Source organism: Mauremys mutica, chromosome 14 (genome assembly GCF_020497125.1).
Source record: "Mauremys mutica isolate MM-2020 ecotype Southern chromosome 14, ASM2049712v1, whole genome shotgun sequence".
NCBI classification, from domain to species: Eukaryota; Metazoa; Chordata; order Testudines; family Geoemydidae; genus Mauremys; species Mauremys mutica.
The window spans coordinates 37,347,590-37,370,504 of record NC_059085.1 but is presented as its reverse complement, the minus strand read 5'-3'; the positions used below and the strand labels follow the sequence as shown (position 1 = coordinate 37,370,504).

Sequence of the window (22,915 nt, the reverse complement as noted above, 5' to 3'; positions counted from 1 at the left end):
TGTTAATGGGAACATGAAGATTGAATTGGTTAACCATCCAAAAGTCAACAAATGCCATATATTAGGTTTCACATGTAACAGGTAATCTGAAAAAAAAAAGTAGCTAAATTTTTTAAGTGCCTAGTGATTTTTGGCTGAATTTTTGGGTGCCAAATTTAAGATGCCTTTAAAAGGGCCAGATTTTCAGAAACTGCTTAACACACACCTCTGAACAGCAGGACTCTCTAGCTGAACACCAAAAGAAAGAGGCCTCCAACAACCACTAGTCACTTTTGAAAATCTTGGCCCGTGTGTCTTCCTTTCTTCTTTACAGTGCATAAAGGAGGGTAAAAAACATACTGATGGTTAGAAATATTAGGAATAGCAATTCCTAACCTCTCCTCATCTTTGCCAAAGGACTCACTGGAAGACTTAGATATAAGAACAGTGTTTTCTCAATGCTTGTTTAAAGGATCAAGGGCATGTTGAATCTTTAAGAAAGACATTTCGCAAGTGTGTCTCATCCATTTGAGGTAAATAGAGGTTAACAAAAACAAATGAAGAACAAAGTGTTTAAAACTGTCTGAGTAGAATTCATTACCCTTTTTTGTGAATCAGATTTCTCTAGCATGAATATCATACAGCTTTTTCAGTAGTCCTTAGAATCTTCTAGAAACCACAAAGTAAGGAAAACCTAAATTTCAAGTGTTAAAAAAGAAGCAAAGAAAAAACCTTCTTTATACATCATAAAGAAGGGGAAAAGGGCATGATCCTTTTTTAAGGCCTATGACTGTCCCCTTTAATTCTCCTTCCTTAGTATGTACGACACACACTGATGCACTCCTCATGCACAGCTTTATCTTTGCTGCACCATTTTTATCTGCTGTACTGTATGATGACCTGAAAAATATTTATACTTTTCTCGTGAAAATTTCTTATTTTCCATGTGCACTGTAGTTTTTGAAATACAGAAAAAAAACCCTGCCACAAACCTAAGAAGCTTTCAAACCATTCATCTTTTAGCATATCAAGAAAGAGAAAAAAAAATCTACTGCCTTCCTGACATAGTGATTCATCTACATTGAAGCTAACTCATTGTTTTTTCAGACTGACTAATCAAGTTAAGAGCTCTCCTACAGAACTTTTCAACTACAGTTTGCACAACAGGATTTCAGTGAGCATGCTGAGCAGATGAGTTTTATAACAGGTCAGATAGAAAGAGCTACAGTCCATTAAAATAAACATTTGCATTGCTCTGGATAATCTACTACACTGCACTATTTTTATGTGATTTGCATTGCTCTTCTAGGGAAATAAAGTTTATCCATAATTTAACACATGCCCCACCAGATTAGATAAGGATAGCATTGGAGATTTGATATTTAAATGCATTAGCCTGGAAAGATTACTATGACTTTCTAGCTGAAAATATTCAGGGTTTATTTTGAATGAATTGAGGGAAAAAGGTAACCCAGCAAAGAAAAACAGCTGCAAAAAAAATGAGAAACAGAATCACAAGGTGAAATTGGTATGACTTGATAACATAAACCCGACTAGTAACCCCATCTGTGAACCAGGAGTCCATAATGTGGCATTTACCTGACAGAAACCACAACCTGGTGCATTTGAAGCAGTGCTATTTAGCAAATATGGATATTCATATGATTGGGAAACCCCTTCCAAGTGACAAGAGACAGGGAAAGCTTCGAAACAACAGGTATTGATCAGCACACGCTGGGAAACATAGTGTAACAGCTTGATGGTAATGATCAGAACTGTCAGCACAGAATCGGTACATCATGCTTTTGGAAAATGAGATTTTCACTCTGGATGAGGCCACAGAAGGCAATTGCTCAGGCCTGCAACAAGAAGTGGCAATGTGCAAATCTGATTGCCTCTTCGGGTTTTGATTCCAACTGTTAATCTATACTAATGTAACTAATACTGGTTATAGTATTATATTAAAGTAACCAAATACAACCAAGTGCACAGTCAAAGTGGTAGAAAGAGCATGTGAAATGACAGATCTGATGTGGCCAAACCACGTATGACAAAGAATTGCTGTAAAGTTTTTTTTTTTTTATTTTAAAAGTCATTTGTTTGAATTTCCATAAGGAAATTATGGACCAGGTGGTGACTCTGAATTCCTTCCGAGTCTTTTTTATCAAAATGATTACTTACACCTTATTGTAACTTTTGTTCTTCAAGATGTGAAAGGGAAGCCACACATGTGCCCTGGCTTCCCCCGTGCTCAGAGCAGAGGATATAAAGGGAGGAGCCTGACTGCTCACCCTTCAGTCCTTCATATAATCATAGAAGATTAGGGTTGGAAGAGACCTCAGGTGGTCATCTAGTCCAAGCCCCTGCTCAAAGCAGGAACAACCCCAGCATTCGTACTGGAATGTAATTGGGGAGGTGAACATATGCAACAAATCTCAAGGAACATTAGTTACCAGAAGGTGAGTAACTGTTTTTTCTTCAAGTGATTGCATATGTCCACTATACTGTAAGTGACTCCCAAGCTGTTATCAGCGAAGGTGGGGCTAGGAGTCTCATCAGAAGAGGGGACTGCTTTTCACACATTCACATCTTCCCTTGGTGCTGCAGTAATTGCATAGTACCTAGCACACATACCAATGTCAACAATAGAGATGTTTCCTACAAAAGCAGTGGAGGTTGAATGCACCCGAGCTGAGTGGTGTGATACCCTTAGCAGTACAGCACATAGCAATGTAGATGTCAATCCATTGAGAGAGCAGTTGTGCAGTAACAGGATGACCTCCCCTTCATTCTGCATTGGACACAAAGAGCTGTCAAGAAAACCAAGAAGGGACCTGCCGCTGAAGTGCCAGGTCTTCGGCGGTAATTCGGTGGGGGGCGGGCCCTGCCGCAGGTCTTTGGGGCACTTAGGTGGCGGGTCCCAGAGCGGAAGGACCCACCGCCACCAAATTACCACTAAAGTGGGAGCCCCCCGCCGCCGAAGACCCCAGGCCCCCTGAATCCTCTGGGCAGCCCTGCCTTCGGTACTAGAGTGGCTTATCTTTGCCACAGAAGAGTCACACACCGTGGATTCGAGGACATCCAAGCCACTCTCTTTTCAAGCTTCAGAGGCCGAGAGTGCTCCAAGCAGTCATACTTTTTGGAGGACTGCTCTGGTGGTGGAGATCTCTGTGAGCAGGCAATGCTGGGAGATCGTTCCTGGGAGCAGTGGTCAAGGAGCTCCCTTGCAAGCTCCAATGCTGGGCAAAAAGCAACTTCCTAGAGGTAGGGGCGCTGGAATGGGAGGGGCGGCGCAAAAGGGCCATGGACCCTCCCACTTTATACCACCCATAAGGATGAGCAATGGAGGGGAGGGGGTGGAGAGGAGCAAGCAGAAGGTGGAGCCTTGGGGAGAACGGGTGGAGAGGAGCAAGGCAGAACTCCCACCACTCCTGATCTAAGGCACTCTTCTCTCTGCTTCTTCATTTTTGTTTTGAAGGCACAGCTGATCAGACACCTGTCTCTGACGTGACCCTCAAGCAGAGAGAGTGAAGAGTACTAATGGGCATTGGCTTGCAACACCCCAAGCATGGCTTGAAGCCAGGGGACCTTGCTATAGGCTCCCATGGTACCAGGAGATGCTCAGACATGGCACCTATACGAACAATAATAAAATACCAATTACAACAAAGAAAAGGTGCTCAAAGGGACCAAACCAAGTACCGCTAACTAACAACTAGATATCTAATTAACTTTTATTAATTAGATGTTCACAGAGACATGAAGACTGTAAAGCACAGTACATGCTCTGACCTCTGACAGTGAGAAGGAAACGTAGGATGGGCAGGATGGCTCCACCAGTTATAGTATCAGCTCAGAGTGCGAAGCAAGTCATTTTGCATGTGTGACTGTCCATGTGTACAGCTAGGGAAACTCTCTGGAAGTGGTGCACAAGATGCACACATACCTGCTCAACTACTTGAACAAGAAAAAATATTAGAATTCTTCAGAATATATATATATTCTGAAGAATTCTGTCTGCCAAATGCACAGATATATGCTCATGTTAACAACATTTTTGATAGCTCATTGGACAGAACTTCATGATTAGAAAGTAGACCTAGATAATATATTGTTCCAGGGGCAGCTTGAGAAAATAAGAAGAGAAGAATAGCACTGAAATTAATCTACGTGGCATGAAGAAAGTTTAATTAGACAGAAGGTTGCAAAACCAGGGAGGATTTGCTAATACTTCCACAGCAATGTTCTCAAAGGAGACCTCTTTTTGTCCAAGCAGAACTTTGCGTTCGCAAATCAACTTCATGCACAGTTTTCCCAAACTGCATCTCGGAGACACAAAAGACGGACTTTACGCATACAAAACACAAATATTTATGTGCTGGTCTGACTCACAGCTCAGAAACAGGAAAGAAAAAGCAAGCATTAGGAATCTGGATCACCTCTCATTTAGAGATAATAAATATGGTTGGTTTCCATGCCTGTGGGTGTTTATGAGAGTGAGTGTGTCCAGAAATTGCATATGCAAGTTTTTATGTTCTGAAAATTTTATAGAAATAGTAACATGCAAAATAAATCAAAACATCAAACCTGTTGTACTCTAAAAAAGCAGCAAACCTGAGCCACAAAAAAAAAAAGATACTTTGTGAAGACAGAGGTACAGGCCACAATGCTAAGACTACTCACTTGATAAGTGGGAATTGCTTCTCTATCAAGGGACCGTGTCACCGAGATTTCCCCAGTGTTCTCATTGATTTTGAATGTTCCTTTTGGCTCTTGATCCACTCCCTTTCCAGAAAGTCGAAACTTTGATCCCTCTGTTCTGTCACTGTCGATAACCTGTTAGGTGAAAGTAACAAGTTAGGACCCAGCTCGACTGAACTGATCAAAACTCTTATAAAAGTAGTAATTCAACAAAAACAATTTAAACCTTACCCTAATGCGAAACTATAAAATGAATTTCTTGACATTAAAAATGAAGCCATAAAAAAACCACACTTTAAATCATCCAGAAAACAGAGTGAAATTTTAGTATCTAATCCTGAAAAAACTTGATGTCAATGGGATTAGGTCAACAGTCAGTCAGTCACTAGCCTATCCCTCCTGCCCCCTGCAAGAGGAACTACAATTATCCAAGCTACTGTTATCCTACCTACCCTATCCACTACAGCACTTGCCCACCGGCTAGGGGTGGTGGTGATTTGATTTGATTTTTCATGTAAACTGGCGGGAGGGAGGAGGAATCAGATGTTCCATTTAAGTGGGATGAAATTTGGAGACTTAATTCCACTCTAAATAGTTAAAAAAAAAATCTCAGTAGCAACCACCTACCACACAATCATTCCCAATTCATTTCTAAACAATTTAAAGTGAGACTGACACTGTTTCATGCACGTCCACCCCTCTGTTTTAAAGCAAGGAAAATCCTCTTAATTAAATATTTGAGTGCCCTGCCCAGGACATCGCTTAGCCATGCAGATGGAATTCCTGTTCTTTTCATGTGTCTATTCTTGGATAACACTCCCTCTTTTCTCCATTTGAGAGAATGCCTAAACATCCTTTTTCAGGTGTGTTCCACATTAGTGGAAGCAGCATGTGTAAACTCCTAGAGCTACATGAAGTTTCTTACAAGCTAGATGCTTTGCAAGCTCGTATTTACACACCAGAACCTAAAAGGATTATAAACTAATCTTGCCCTTTTATGCTGACAATCTTGCCAAATCATTCTTTCCTGTTGCTGTTTTCATGTTATTTTTGTTTCTACCATTTTGTTACTGTTTCCATAGAAACATTAACTCAAATATTTATGTGCTGGTCTGAATCACAGCTTAGGAAAAAGCAAAGGAAAAGTATTAGGAATTTTGGATCCACTCCCATTTAGAGTTAATAAATGCACAATGTCCCTGAGGAAACGCATGCTTGTTGCCCTGTTATTGTGGGTTCATCAACGCCAGTTTGCAGATTATTGGGCAGTATGATTTTTGGCTAACTCACACAATCATTATTCCATTTTATTTTAATTGAGAGAAAATTTGCCACAAGACAATACTCTGCAAGAAAAAGAATGTTAGAAATGAAGTTTCTCCTCTCAAAAAAAAATTTTTTGTGGGGGTGGGGAGGGCAGAATTTCTGTGTTATAAATGTGTTCCACCATCTTTGTCTTCTTCTCAAAACATAAATGGATTCCCCACTACCCTCATCCAATTCTGAATATGCCACGGCAAAACAAAGAGTCAGGATAGGTCCATGCAGATCTCCCCTTCCAACCAACAATCAGGCAAAGCTCGCTTGGTGTCATGGACCTTTCTTCCTAGGAGGGCCTTGGATTCCACTTTTGTCAGTTTCTTGGTAGAGGGGAGAGCTGCTGGCCTTCTGGTCTCTACACCCTCTCTTCTGGGGCCTGATTTTGCCATCAGCTCAACACATGCAACTTACACTCAAACCTACAAAACCAGAAAGTCTTATCTGCCCCCCTTTTTCCAAATGGTAGCCCCTCCTAGAGCGCACCACTGCAACAAGCAATCCCTACTAACAAGACTATGGCTCAAACTGCCCACATGCTATCGTGGTTCTCAGAGTGTGCACAGCTAACCTGGAGGTGAGTGGTATTGAACATCAGGAGATCTCTCAGAGGGTCATCCTTGATGTAGCGTTGGAAAGCATGGAGCACATGGAAGCCTGAAGTATCAGTTTCACCTGACTGCTATTGTTTGGGACTGGCAGTGACAGGACTTTAAAAAAGTCATTTTTAAAAAGTTTGGGGTTTTTAATGGTTAATTAGCCACAAGAGGGAGCTACTACATGCTCTCAGGAATATAACAGGAACATTAACATCTTCTAATTAAGATGCTCATATAAAGCCTCCATAAATCAAAGAAAGTGCATTTCCCAGTTCACACTAAGCTCAATACAGATGAAAAGTTTAATAAAAATCAGACTTAATTTGCCATATGTTTCAGTGCTTCAACAAGAATAAGGAGGAAAAAACAGGATGACTTTCTAACATCGCTTCTCATAAACTGGCTACTAAGACTAATGTCTTAAATAGTACCATTCATGCCAAGATCTCAAAGTATATCACAAAGGTGGGTGTTATGATTCCCACTTTATAGATGGAGAAACTGAGGCACAGAAAAGTTAAGGCTAACATTTTCAATACAGAATGCTCCTAAATAAGTGGTCTGATTTTCAGGGGATCTGAGTGCCTACAGCTAAGAATGGGCCATTCATATCAGGAGCCTGCATATGGATTTAGGAGGTCTGAATTTAGGTACTATAGGTTGAAAACTGTGGCTTAACATCAGATCTCTTGACCATTAGTCTCCTATTTTATCTACTAGCTCACACTGCTCTGGGTATTGAAGAGTACAAACATTATTTGAGTATAATGGAAACACAGCATGGATTACACTCCAGAAATTAAAAACTCTCTTAGCAATAACTTATAAGAATCCATATAGAGCCAGGTTTGCAAGGGGCTGAGTTCCTCTTGTGAGGTGCAAGTCACTCTCAGCTGCAATTAATTTCAATGGGATTTGAGAGTTCCCAAAACCGTGCAGAGGATCCAGATCTCAGTTAGTAGTCATAGAATCATAGGACAGGAAGGGACCTCAAGAGGTCTTCTAGTCCAGTCCCCTGCACTCATGGCAGGACTAAGTATTATTTAGACCATCCCTGACAGGTGTTTGTCTAACCTGCTCTTAAAAATCTCCAATGATGGAGATTCCACAACCTCCCTAGGCAATTTATTCCAGTGCTTAACCACCCAGACAGTTAGGAAGTTTTTTCTATTGTCGAATCTAACCCTCCCTTGCTGCAATTTAAGCCCATTGCTTCTTGTCCTATCATCAACAGTTAAGAACAACATTTTTTCTCCCTCCTCCTTGTAACAACCTTTTATGTACTTGAAAACGGCTATGTCCCGCCTCAGTCTTCTCTTTTCCAGACTAAACAAACTCATTTTTTTTTCAATCTTCCCTCAGAGGTCATGTTTTCTAGACCTTTAATCATTTTTGTTGCTCTTCTCTTTCTCCAACTTGTTCACAACTTTCCTGAAGCGTGGTGCCCAGAACTGGACCCGATACTCCAGTTGAGGCTAAATCAGCACAGAGCAGAGCAGAGCAGAATTACTTCTTGTGTCTTTCTTACAAGACTCCTGCTTATTCATCCCAGAATGATGTTGGGGTTTTTTTTGCAACAGTGTTACACTGTTGACTCATATTTAGCTTGTGATGCACAATGGGCACCAGATCCCTTTCCGCAGTACTCCTCCCAGGCCAGTGATGGGCAACCTCCGGTCCGCGGGCTGTAAGGACGTGTCGGCTGCCGCTTCCTGCAGCTCCCATTGGCCAGCAACAGCGAACTGTGACCACTGGGAGCTATGGGCGGCCATGCCTGCAGACAGTCAATGTAAACAAACTGTCTCATGGCCCACCAGCAGAGTACCCTGATGGGCCGCGTGCCGCAGGTTGCACACCACTGTCCTAGGCAGTCATTTCCCATTTTGTACATGTACAACTGATTGTTCCTTCTTAAGTGGAGTACTTTGCATTTGTCTTGATTGAATTTCATCATTTACTTTATACCATTTCTCCAGTTTGTCCAGATCATTTTGAATCATAGGATATCCTCCAAAGCACGTGCAACTCCTCCCACAAACTTTATAATTGTACACTCTATGCCATTATCTAAATCATTGATGAAGATATTAACAGAACAAGACCCAGAACTGATCCCTGCGGGTCTCCACTCATTATGTCCTTCCAGCATGACTGTAAACCACTGATAACTACTCTCTGAGAACTGTTATGCACCCACCTTTTAGTAGCTCCATCTAGGTTGCATATCCCCCATTTGTTTATGAGAAAGTCATGCGAGACAGTATCAAAAGATTTACTGAAATCAAGATATACCACATCTACCACTTACCCCCTATCCACAAGGCTTGTTACCCTGTCAAACAAAGCTATCAGTTGGTTTGACACGATTTGTTCTTGACAAATCCATGCGGACTGTGACTTACTGCCTTATCTTCTAGATGTTTGCAAATTGATTGCTTTATTATTTGCTCCATTATCTTTCCGGGTACAGAAGTTAAGGTGACTGGTCTGTAATTCCCCGGGTTGTCCTTATTTCCCTTTTTATAGATTTCAGAAGATTGGAAAGGGCAAATATAGTACCACTCTCTCCTGTCTTCCGTGACTTTTCAAAGATAATTGCTAATGGCTCAGATATCTCCTCAGTCAGCTCCTTGAGTATTCTAGGATTCATTTAATCAGGCCCTGGTGATTTGAAGACATCTAACTTGTCTAAGTAATTTTTAATTTGTTTTTTCCCTATTTTAGCCTCTGATCCTACCTCATTTTCACTGGCATTCACTATGTTAGACGTCCAATCGCCACCAACCTTCTTGTTAAAAACCGAAACAAAGAAGAAGCACCTCTGCCATTTCCACATTTTCTGTTATTATCCCCCCTGCCCCCAGCTGAGTACGTACATACCAATAATGTTATAGTAATACTTGTTCAGCTGGCCCTGAAATTCCAATGCCTTCTGCACACAGAAGACCCAAAATATGGCTATTAATTACACAGTGTACTCTGCTTTTATATTGTTTTAATGTTTAGAGGGAATTTCAATCCTTAAAACAAGGTATTGACAAGGCTGTATATGACTAGCCTGAAGGGGAAGGATGGTTCAGTGGTTAGGGGACTAGAGGGAGCCCTGTGCTCTATTCCTAATTTTGCAACAAACTTTCTATGTGACCTTGGGAAAGCCACTTCACTTCTCTTGCCTCAATTCTCCATATGTAAAATGGGGATAAAAGCACTTCCCTACCTTACAGCGGTGTTGTGAGAGTAAATACATTAAAGACTACCAGGTGCTCTGATACTATCATTAAAGAGGTCATATAAGAAGTGCCTTAGATAGACCAAAAGGAAAGACACTTAAGACAAAGTGCTTAGGATCATGATGACTCATACCACTCTGTAGAAAATGGAATGTTCCTGAGTTGGTAAAAGCTGCCTCTTGGCTGAAACATATTTAACAAACATGATTTTTCAGCAGACTGTGTCCCCCATCCAGCTAAGCTCATTTCAACACTGTGATCCCTCAGTTGTTACAGGCTTATCACAGCAATAAATCAGAGTATTCTCAAAAAAGGGAGATAAAAGCAACAGTACCACCGCATCCCCCAAGAGAGAAATATTTTTTATAGTTCTGAAACTTCAGCAATTCTGCCATCATCAACATTTATTCCATGTTAGGAAGCACGGAAGTGTCATTACTTAAGAGTAGTTCTCATGAAATATTTCCTGAATTTCTAAATCCTTACCACTGGCTATCTGTATTTCAGAGATGCATCATTTCAGCCCTGCAAAGGGGTTCTTGCAGTGCCCATATATGGGATGAGATTTTGAAAGCCATCTAAATAAACTAGACTGTTTGGATATCTTGACCATGATTCTTGCACCAGTAACTCAACCAGGCCAAATTCTAATTTTTTGCTTGCAGTTAAATTAATTAGTTTAATTGCCTGCAGTTTAATGTAATTTTTGACTGCGGATAACCCATAAAACCATGTGCTCGCTATTAAAGGGTGAGAAATTGGCCCATAAACATGAATACTTGACCGCAGACACCAAGCTACCTCTTGTGAAAACCCAGGAATGAAAGAAAAGGAAAATGTCAAGTTAATGTTTTTTCAGTGGTATGGCAGGAACTGGGGAACACTGTGCTTTCTTCCTTCCTCGAATATCTGCGTTGACTATAAATATTTTACCTGGTTTTGTTGAAAGACTTAGTAAACACTTCTCTGTATTTCTTTCAGAGAAAGGATAGTTTACACAGTTAGTGAACAAACAGGCACATTTGAACTTTGCAAAGAAAACTGTAACTCAGTTATTTTAATTTTAAAACTACGTTTCCCATTGCAAGCTTAATTAGATTCTCAGCCTCCACTCAATGTCACATCCCCAAGGGTCAATTTTAATTGGGAGAGACACGTGACTGGAGTCTGTTCTAAATTTCACACTTTCAAGTGTATAATAAAAAGGCAATGTCTATTGGGCAAAAGCTACTTTTCCAAGATTAGCCATTCCTTTTTGGACTTCTTTGGGCTACATTTTGTATTGGTTCTTCTTGCTACTACCTAAAAACAAAAAGTGACTATTGGGTAGGCTTTTCTTTGCAGCTTATAAATTAAAGACAACATGACACAAACTATTACATTGCATAATGCAGCTGAAAACATCTTTGGACATTGAAGTCCATTTTACAGATATATAAAAGTGCTAAGATAAGCCTATACATAAATAAATTGAACTTGAAAACTATTTTTTCTAGCTGTTATCACAAAATAGGAATGTCTCTCTTTCTCCAATATTGCAATTTTCTGTTCATAAATTTTGTATAAATAAAATGAATTATGAAAATGAAAAGACACAAACTTGTTCCCAATATTGTATTTATACTCTTCTAATTATAAATCTGTTTGGAATGGAAGACATCTTTGGAAATTAAGATCTAGTGCACATGCTCAGTGCCTCTTGAGCAAGCTGCATATGTGCTTGCAAATCTGACTGGGAGAGAATTTATAGCAATCTTATATAAACATCTCCAGCACCTGCCAAATCCAAATGGAGAATCTAATTCATGAAGGCAAATTATCATGTATCTGACCTTAAGCCATGTGAAGTGCATCACATGCCATATATCGTCATCAAAGTGGCATTTGATTCAGTTGACGGGTCAGCACTTTGGCTCACACTGAAAGGAGACGGAGTTCCAGGCCCTTTGCTAACTCTGGTACACCAATCTTCACACTTGTATTGAATGAGAGTATGTGTTGGTTCATGGTTTTCAATGTGTTTCTACACAATATCTGGTGTGCAGCATGGTTGCATTATCACTCTGGCACTATTCTGTCTAGTTATCAGCTGGATATTAGGACTTGCCCTTCACACATCAGAAGCCAAGTTGGTCAAGAAGCATTCACCAACCAAGACCATGCAGATGATGGTGCCTTGCTTCTGGAGAAGTCAGAGAATTTCAGCCCTGATCTTCAAGACGCCACCCATACTACGGGATTAAATGTCTCATGACAGTAGACAAAGGTCCAGAACCTCAGAGCTGGGCCACCAAAACCCCCAGTTCAGGTGAGGGCAAGATCTTGGAGAGCATTGATGAGTTCCTCTACCTAGGCTGCAAGCAGAGTTCAAACAGTTGCAGAAAAACAGACACTCTTTCACAAATAGGTCTCGCTGCCTCCTGCATTAATCCCACCCTTTTGCATCCTTAAGCATGATGTCTTTGTCTCTGTGCATATTCAGGAACTATCAAACTTGTATACTACCTGTATTGCTATACAGAAACCTGGACCCTCTTACAGGCAGACATGGAGCAGTAGAGACATTCCATATGTCATGTCAGCATCAAATCCTGAGACTAAAGTGGTTTGATTTTGTGCAAAATGTCATAATTTCAGAGTGATCTGGCCTTCCTTCCATTAATCATTATATTCAAAAGCAGCATTGTATGATTTTTGGCAATGTTACCCAGATGCATAACAACACCCCAGCACACCGTGCTCTCAAACTTTCCATCGATGCACAAAGGGATGCATGCCCTGACTATCTACCATCACCAGACAGAGAGATTTGTGGATTTGGAGGATTTAGCCAGATTTGGGAACTTTACTACACAACACCTGGTGTGACACCTTGTTGTGCTGGATGGCACAACAATCGTCAGAAAGCTACGTCTGTTTGATAATTTTAAGCACATGAATTTAATGGGACTATACACATGCTCAGAATTAGTCACATGCTTAATTAACCTGTAGTTGGAAAAACAGGTCATTACAAACATTATACATTTTACCTTGAACAGGATTCATCCTCATTTATGAATCAGAAATTTACCAAGGCAATTAAATTCCACAAACCTTCCAAAATGATTTGGTTGGAGTCCCAAATCCCAAAGTAATCATTTTAACAAACTATGTTTCTAAACAACCAGGCCCTTGTTTTCAAGAGTGTCTTTTTGGTATAAATCATCTGAAGATCCTCTTTTGAAATGCAGCCAAAAAGTATCTTCTGAATGTAATGGCCATGAATTGTAACAGGGAAAATACCACAGCAGAGGTTTTAAACCAAGAAGAACTTTGAATCAAGTTTGAGTAAGAGATACAGGGTGTCACGAATCTGTCCTTGGCAGAGCGCCCCTGTTAGGAGCTACATGGAGAACACAAGTGTGAGGATCCAAAATGGCACCACTCCAACAGCTCCTGCTGGCTGTGTTAGTCTAGCGAGGCTGGCGCTCTATCCTCTGGCCAAGGTCTGGTGACTGTTTTTTCCCCTCTCAGGGTACCAGGGGAAACAAATAAAACAGTCCACGGTCAACAAAAGAGGTTAAATAAAAGCACTAAGGAAAAGAAAGAAAACCTGTAGGCAGCTTCAGTCAGGATATTGGCCCCTCTTACTGCAAAGAACCTTGGAAGTGCCACAGAGTTCACCGGCTCTCCAGCATAAGTCTCAGTCTCTTTCTCCTTCTTAGCTCAGGGGATCCAAGTTTTCCTCTCTGCAAGGGCAGAGGCTCTGTTGGCGGTCAGACCTCTCCCTGGGAGCTAGGGAACCCAACAGCCTGTTCCCTTGCCAGGGTTGCCCCCCGAGTGGAGTTCCCTCCTTTTAACTTTTCCTCCAGTCCTGGCATGAGTTGGAGTGCAGAAGGGTGGGGCCACTCTAGGCCAAAGCAGCTCCTTAACCCCTTCCATGCTGCAGTGGAGTTTGTCTACCCCACCACACAAGGGTCCACCCCCCCGCCACCCCCCCACCAAAAAGTCTACTCATTCACACACCTACATGAAGGCTCTGAACCTGCAACTCATAGGTGGACCCCTTTACTTTAACTGGAAGTTTGTTAATGGGGTTCTTCATCAGTGTGTGGGGTTTGCTTTCATAGAATCAATTGTAGGATTGAGGCCTACAGATTTCTCCTGCAGTTACTGCAAATATCATGCAAACTGGGGATTTAAAGATACAAATTGGCATTTTGATACTGAATATTTGCAAACACATGCAAATATGGTAATTGAATGCACAAATGAATGCTGACTTTTTGCAATCTCCTTTTGCCTTTAATTTATGAGAGGCAAGAAGAAGATTCCCTGATTGTAAGCAATGTTCACTCAGCCTGTGGTTTTAAGCAAACTCTGGAACTGACAAACTCACAAATGCTGCTGTAGATTATTATTATTTCATTGGTCTGGATTTGCTACACTACAGGATATATATTGACTATTTTGACTGGGCAGAATTTATAGCCACAGAGTTTCATGATCTCAAACTAATACATTTGGAGTTATCAATGCCTGGATTTTTCACTGGTTTATTTGGCCTTTCAATTATCTCAATTACCATAGTTTAATCATTGTCTAAGTTACTAAACTAGGAAACACTCTATTCATTGAAGGAAGATTGGACTGCTTAAGAGAATTTGAGGACTGATGTCTGAGTGACAAGTGGCTAGAGTAGTTCCAAATGTATAGTTAGTTGTCAGGAAAATTTGATTGTGAGTAACAAATTTATTTTTTTTTAAATCTCAAATGAACTCTCTTAAAAAAAGGGAGGGAGATTTTTCCATATAAGAAATTATATGGGATTTATAGAGGTGATTTATTAAAAACCTATAACTGTAATCTAAAAAGGCAATTATTCAGAAATAGCATTTAATGGTTTCTCACTGGAGGGATTCAGGATATGGGACAGAACAGATAATATGCAATCATCATGTATGTACCTAAGAGATTGTAAGTAAATGAGAGAATAGGATTAAATATCTAATTAAGTATTGTTTTCCCAATATTATCTTAAGTATTATCTAGTCTAAATATGTTCCACTTTTTTGTAATAATTCATAAACTAAGACAAAAAATCCCTTCAATTACATTTGTATTTTGACATTCAATAGCCAGAATGAACCATAAGTGACTCTCTAGACGCCACTTTCTGATACTTGACACATTCCTGATGCAACTCCAACAAAATCAATCCAGCAGTCAGTGGGGCTAGGGTTGCCAACCCTCCAGGATTGTCCTAGAGTCTCCTGGGTGTATTCCTGGAAGTTTCATCACATGATGTAATTATTTCATTGGCCTGGATTTGCTACACTACAGGATATTGCATCATGTGATGAAACTTCCAGGAATACATCCAACCAGAATTGGCAACTCTAGGTGTGGCCTGCTTCACACAAATGATAAAGTTTCCTTGCAGGTAATAATATACTGAAGACTGTACTCTGAAATATACAAATGTATAAACAAGTTATTGTGTTTCCCGAGCTCCTGCTAGGGTGCTAGGATTGCACTGCCCCCCATATCTCACTGCCATGAATACAAAAGGTAAAAGCTCTTCCCCCTGTGCTACTATAAACATGGGAATTATTAAAACACAAAGGTAGAAAAAAATATCTCCTCACCATTGTCTTTTAATGCTGTTTACTTGTCAGTTTGATGTTTGTTTTCAGCCATTTTCTGTAACCCACCACGGCAGCATTTTATACCCATTTTGCAGATGTGTAAATGGCGTCACCAGGTGTGACGCAGTGGAGACTCACCCCCAATATATTTAGCATTCTGCTGCCTTTCCCCCAGAGGCACCCGCACAGCTGTAAACCTAAGTAGCAGCTTTTCCCCAGCTACAGCAATGACTGATTCTGAAATGGTCCCTAGAAAACATCACTCTCCATTGGAAAGCAAAACCCAGCCTGGGGCGAAGAAGAATCAGCTGCTAGTTTCCCACTTCTGGCTACAGTTGCAACCACAGCCCATTCACCAAACCAGCCCGTCTTTTGGGCAATGCCCCCAGGGGAAGCAAAAAAAAGGAATCCGGATCAGGATTAGGTGGAAACCTCCAATGGAAACAGAGTTGCTGGGATTATGGAATAAGAATTGTGGGTAGAGGAATCCAATTTCGGATTGAGTAGGACTGGCAAAGTGAGCACCACAGGGTACGTAAATGCAAGAGGAGTCTTCCAACCAATCTGACCCATACCGGGAAATGAATGTTCAGTTTGTATTTAGAGAAAGAAATGAAAGATTGTGCTTGGTTTTATTTTGATTTAACTAGCTGCCCAGCCCAAGTCTCTTTCTTTGATTTGTGGAGTTGAGGGAAGACTCAGAGAAAAAACATGACCTGTACCAGAAAAATGTAGAAATATGTTTAACTGAACATTTAAAAAAAAAACAATGTGTTGCTAACAAAGTTCGGTGTAAATTTAGTTTCATAATATTAACTCAAAGACAATGCAATACTTCTGGATGTTTTTAGAACCTGCTTAGCACCCAAATCCCATATGTAGCATATAACCCACAGATCTAATTATAGATTTTTCTCAGTCACTAGTTCCCTAGGAAACGAATCCATGGCTCATGAGTTGCACATGGAAGGTCATAGTAGGAAGATAAATATTTTTACGTGTATTGAAACTTATCTAGAGGTCACAGGTCTGCATCTCAGCAAATGTTGGCACTTCTGTCAAGGACAGAAGGCTGTATATTTGATGGATATCTCAAGTATTTAATACCTTAAACATTTTAATCTGGTAAAGTACTTAATGCTTTAATTACCAACAATGCTTCATTGTTTTTAATGCAATAAAGAATTTTATGCTTTCTTTTTGCAAATGCATGTTACTGAGTATGGCTCATTTCTCAACTTCGAAATGAAAAACAGTCACACGACAATGAGAATCATCTGGAAAGTATCTGAAATACATCAGAAAAGTGAGGCAGAAAATGGAGTTTAACTTCAAAGTATGAATGATAAATAAAATGTAGTGTTTGTCCTGAAATTGGCTCCTAAAGTTAGCACAAAATGTCAACAAACAGTTGCTAGAACAAACTGATCCAACAACTTATTGATTAAGTTTGTAGCTGCACTACTAGAATGTGAGTAAATAGTAGTGCTTCATTTTCAACCAGCATCACAAAAGAAGTTAGAATGTAATTAATGCTGAAACCAACCCATGTGTAAATGAAGAACTAGAGGGAGATAGGGATGATTTGGGGAGCAGCAGGGAGAAAACAAGAGGGGATTTAAACATAAGTTCCTTGTGTCAGATCTGTCATCCCCATCCCCAACTTGGAATAGTTCTAGTTCTGGCCCATATATAGTGACAATAGGTAAAATCTCACTGTATGTAAGTAGACAAAAGTCCTAGTCACACTCCACATGACAATCACCCTGGTTCAATGCGACTTAAATGATGCATAGATCCTGTGCTGGCCTCAGCAGAAGGGTGAATTTCAAAGTATGTAATGATTCTAGGATTCAACTATTTACACTCATGGGGCATATTCTTTCTGTGTGTATGTGGATAGATAGATTAGACAGAATCTAATTTTCAATATTTTCAGTTTCTCGACACTGCTTTTTTGGCTCTGCCAACTTGATCTTCTATTTTCACATTCTTTTCTCACTATCTGTTTTTCCTCTCTCCCGTGTCTCTGTTCCTTTATTCACTCTCTCCCATCCACTTGTGCCAGCCTCCCATCCACTTTTGCCCTAATTGACTGACTTCTCTTTAGCTAGAAAATAACAGAAAACACAAACTCAACCAAAATGAATATCATCAAAACCTGAATCATTCCTGAAAGCAAAACTGTGGGTTTACATTATTGCCCAGCTCTTATATTGTGCTTTACTTTCCTAACTCCATCTAATCTCCTCTTTATTTTTTCCCTGTCTGGATCCCACTATTGGATCTTGTCGTCTCTGCTTGACCACTTTGTAACAGAGGAAACAAAAAGAATCAAAGACAACGTGTCTGAACTCTGGCCTACAGGGACCACATCTCCAGACTGGTGAGTAACCTAGTATCCCATCACATTCAATCACTGTCCTGTCTGCTGAGAGTACCAACAAGATGACCAATTACTGCGTGTGGCAGTAGGGGTTTTGACCTAGACCTATCTGTCTACTAGTCGCTGGGAACAATTTATTTCATGCAGGCTACTGAACCACATCTGGATGGCAATGAAATTCAGAAACAATCACCAGAGCAGGATAAGAACCGGTGACATAGCAGTGAAAGGCTCTGGGACTAATTCTACCACCACTAAAGTCAGTGCAGGATCCAGCCCTATATCTATACTTCATTTCCAATTCCTGAGTCTTTCAGCTCTCCCTCAAAGATACTACCTGAATATATACATTTGCTATCTTAATGGCCCAATATAAAATTCTCATTATACATATGTAAGCCAAATAATCACTCTCTCTATATGTATTATACCTTCACTCAGCCTCATTTTTAAGATGAATAAGTGTTTGTGCTGCTGCCTTTAAACCTAATTTAATTTACATAAGAGAAATATACTAAATAAATGTTTCCTGGCCTAAAAAGGCATTACACCAGAAAACTCATTTATTTTGCACATCAGATTGGCTTTAGTGAATATTAACACACACTTTGTGCTGACATTATGTCCAAAATATGCTTCTTGATTTTAATGCTATTATTTACTTACACTAATGGGAATGATTATAATGTTTATTGTGTTGCATATTAAATAGGAGAAAATATATGTCTTCAGTTAGAAAATGGGTGTAGACTGACTAACTCTAGAGGAAAATGGGACTTTTGGACACCAGTGGAATTTTACCATACAATCTGACAAATTTATTTCATATGGCATCTTTTATACAATGTGAATCAAAAGACTTTGGACGCAATCTTGCTCCCAGGGAAGCACATGGCAAAATTCTAATGGATTTCAATGAGAGAAGGAAGGATTGGATGCTTTCTGTAGTTAAAATGATACAGGACTTGCAGAAGGAGAATTAATAATTCCATACAATCCAGGGGTTCTTACACTTTGTGAAAGTGTGACCCACATCTTAATGGAGAGATTAGGCATTTACATTGGAAAATATTGGCCTAAATTATTTGTTCTTCAGAGCGTTTCAGTGAAGTGTATGAACATCTTAAGAAACAGTTGAAATCAAGGAGGAAAGCAGACAGCATTCGACTTTCCAGCAGCAAGTAATCTACAGGCTGCAATGGCTCCACAGACCACAGGCCGGGAACTGCTGCTCTTGACCATACACTGTAGGAAAAATTATTCTGTTTGCAAATACAATAAACAATTTCTTTCCCACTTCCCCTCCCCTCTGAAAATGTACAGAGGATCATATGTCCCTCCAAAGTTAACGGAGCTACTCATGCAAGTGAGAGCTCAACAATGCAAGCAAGGGTTCCACAATTTAGACCCCATGTTTGTGTTAGATTGATTTTTTTTTGCCAACAATTTGCATGCTATGCATATATCTCCTGATATACTTCCACCACAGCCTCTCCTGAGAGAGAAACAGAAGATTGAAAAGAAAAGAGAAAAAGGTCATTTCTGAATGAGCAATAAATCTTACTCTTGTATGTTTAAGAGATTGCATTATCTGTGAGGGTATTTGCACATTTACCTATTCTTCACTGTTAATTTCCATACCTTCTCAGATGGTTTGAGGGCTTTTTAATGGTGACATTCCTTGGTATGCCCATGTTTTAACAGTAGCAACGTTAACTCAAACATAACGACTTTTGTTGGTGATTTGATATTTGACTTTCATCTCCCCAGATGAAGTTCAGCTTTCAATTTTATTCAGTATTTGGGCTGTGAAATTAACCTTTTTTCCAAGTGACAGAACTGCCAATAAGGTACACTGAGATGTACTGTCACTCTGTGTAGGTCTGATTTTTGCCCAGACTGCTTTTAAAAAAAACAAACCCTTTTATTTAAACATGTTTTGAATTAATGAGAATTCTTAAAGCGCTACAGCATCCTCACATTAGGGTTGTGAATAATTGCTCAGTGCAATAAACAGCTCACTCTCTCCTTTTCTTAATTCCTTTCTCCAACTTTCCCCAGAGAGAAGGGTTCAAAATCCACAATAAATCTCAGTATTATTAGCAACTCTAATGTGAAGGTAAAATGTTGTTCTTTGCCATTGTTCGTCTTTGCTTTCACTCAAAAAAAATCAATATTTTACCTAATGAATGCTTTATTCTTGCTAGAAGTAGAAACGTAATGGCTCAAACTACAGGTTCCAATGTGCAAAACACCTCTATAGCATAACAATTAGCAACAGTTACATTAGTCTCTCAAGAAGCTTTCAGATGACTAGATGATAATTGCAATGCAATTTTACATTCTTCTGTATATTACTCTTCATGCAGTCATACTAGGGAATTACAGGCTCAATCAAAAGTTAAAATTAGCAGCAAAGCATATACGATTCCCAAACTAATCATTTTCAAAATACAAAACAGCAAGTCTGAGCTTGGTTTTCAAACCCTCAAAAGCTAGAAAGGTCTCCAGGTTCAACTAACAACTAGGCCACTATAATTTATAATGACTGACAGATCCCACCTTGACAGTGGCAGCAGTTGTGTATCAGTTCCATTGTTGATGGTATATAACACTTTGAGAGCTAAGAATTTAAAGTGTTATGAAAATGTAATATTCATTCAGTAAGTTACAAAGCCCTACACCTGCATTTCTATAATCACATTACTTGGGATAACACGTGGAAATAAGAGGACCAATATTTGTCAATCCAAGCCTATAAAGAGAACTGTTAAATCTATTAAAGAAGGAAATGGAAGGCAGTGAAATAATTTAGAAAATGGAAGAGCACTTTTATAGTCAAAAGCTGCTTAACAAAAAGCCAGCGAAGCAACAGTAGAGTGGGAGTAAAGTACTCATGTAACTTAATGTACCTAAGTAATCTAGCCAGGCACGAGAGTTCTATACCTAATTAACTTGCCAAATCCTGCATAACCTAATCAAGAGAGCTAGTCAGCTTGCACAACTTTTTTAGAATCATGTCCACAGAAGTATTTTACAACTGAGCCTTATTACTAAAAAAAGAGATTAAGGAAAAATAAATATTAGCCTATATGCATCTGATTACAACTGGACCCATTATTATATCCAAATTCCTGGGATTAATATATCATCATAGAAATCATATGGAAACGACCGATTCTTAGATCTCTATTCCCCTCCCAGTGTAGGATTGTTCCTATCATCATCAGTGCTACGTCTTAAGTCTACCACAGTAAATTTCACTTTGAGGATTTTTTTCCTATTTAGAGATTAAGATTTTTTGTTTACTTTCCTCCCTTAACTGCTAACTATATTGCCTTGGACTATTTCCAAAAAATGGCTTTCCATTGCAGTTTCTAACCTTCTAATACTTGTGTGCACATATATTGTACATCATCAGTCATTGTTTAGCAAAACTATAAATATTTAGGGACAGATATTCAGCTGGTATAAATCACCATCTGAGAAGCTGGTCCATAATAGTTACTTAAATCTTCCTTTACACTATAAGTCAATCTCTCCATCCCATTCGTATGTTCCCCCCACCCTTCCTTTTGTATGTCCTACATTTTGTTCATATTCTTCTGATTGAGAGGAACTGAATTTAAACCGGGGAAGATTAAGCAAGGGGACTATATACAAAAATTTATTTCAAAACATTTGCCAAAACTAATACATAAGCTCTTTTTTGCATTTTTTAACTAATCAACTAGAACCTTGACAATAAATTGATCCTGACTTGAAAAAAAAATTATCAGCAGCACTTTAAAACCTAGCTACATTTCCCAGTAGGCTGGCTGGGGGAAGTCCATGGGTGAAATCCTGGCTCTACTGAAGTCAATAGCAACACTTCAGAATTTTCCCCCATACTCACTGTGACCCTCAGAAATGCAATAGGAAAATGCAGGGTGAATCTGTGCTTCCCAAAGGACTGTTGGATTTTCCACTGTCTGGCAGATTATCTTGAATGATTGTGGGAAATGTAGCTACACTATTATATGTCACTCAGTTTTGCAAAAATTTTCTTTGGACCAAAATCATTTTGTCAATTTGTTAAAGGATATTAAATGCTTCAACAAAGATACAAAATACAATAGCCATTACAGCTATACATTTATAGACAGATATGAAAGGAATAAATAAAGTTTTAAGAGGTTGTAAAAGGCTATGTACATAGTAACCATAAAACCACCAAAAAAAAAAGGGGGGGGGGAGTCAGAAAAGCCTCTAAATAATACAATTCTGTCCCTCTCTCCAATTCGGATGGTTTCATTAGAACATTAGGGAGCAAGGTATCTTTGGTACACCATAAACTATTGGATGCTGAAGATTTCCTTTGGTTACATCCGGTAGGGAGAAAAGATTGATGAATTTTTGTAACGCTTCAGACTTGTGCTGAACATTGAAACTGAAATAATTAGGTGGGTTGACATTGTTTTACTTTGTAATATGTATGAGGGTGAAATCCTGGTCCCCTGAAGTAAATGGCAAAGCTCTCATTGACGTCAGTGGAGTTAGACTTTCACCCAGGAAATTTGCATTATATCAAATACATCAAACAGAGAAACACTGCTGTAAACATGGTTGCCTATTTTGTTTTAATGTGGAACATTAAAGTTAATTTCAGCAAGCTGTTTTCAGTTTGGTATATTATGCAATAGTGTACATATCTGTAATGGCCTGATCAAATGTCCACTGAAGTCAATGGAAAAATTCCTATTGACTTCTGTGAACTCTGGGTCATCTGAGGTCCTCACTATTGATGATGTAGTCTGATAGTACATGTAGAGATGGAGTGGAAGCCAATGATAGATTGGAGCAACATATTTTAATCAAACCTTGAAATATTTTGTTATATACTATGCCTAAAACAGCTGTTTCTGACATGAAAGAACAAAACTAGTCTACCAGAATTACAACATGAAATGATCAAAATGGTTAAAACAATTAAAGTTAGGGAGTTTTTAAAAAATGTTAACACAAGGAATTAAATGCCAGTGCAACAAACATTCATCATAAGATGAGAAGAGAAAGTTGTGCGTGCCAGGGAGA

At 39.3% G+C, this 22,915-nt stretch overlaps 1 protein-coding gene across 4 annotated transcripts in view; it reads right to left on the bottom strand.

The window, feature by feature from the left end:
* Positions 1 to 22,915, bottom strand: part of CDH13 (cadherin 13) — a 745,597-nt gene that overhangs the window by 416,789 nt on the left and 305,893 nt on the right. For all 4 annotated transcript variants that reach the window (XM_044987232.1, XM_044987229.1, XM_044987231.1 and 1 more), the window contains one exon: positions 4,663 to 4,815. In XM_044987232.1, the coding sequence (XP_044843167.1) occupies positions 4,663 to 4,815 (153 nt within the window). The remainder of the gene's footprint in view (positions 1 to 4,662; positions 4,816 to 22,915) is intronic.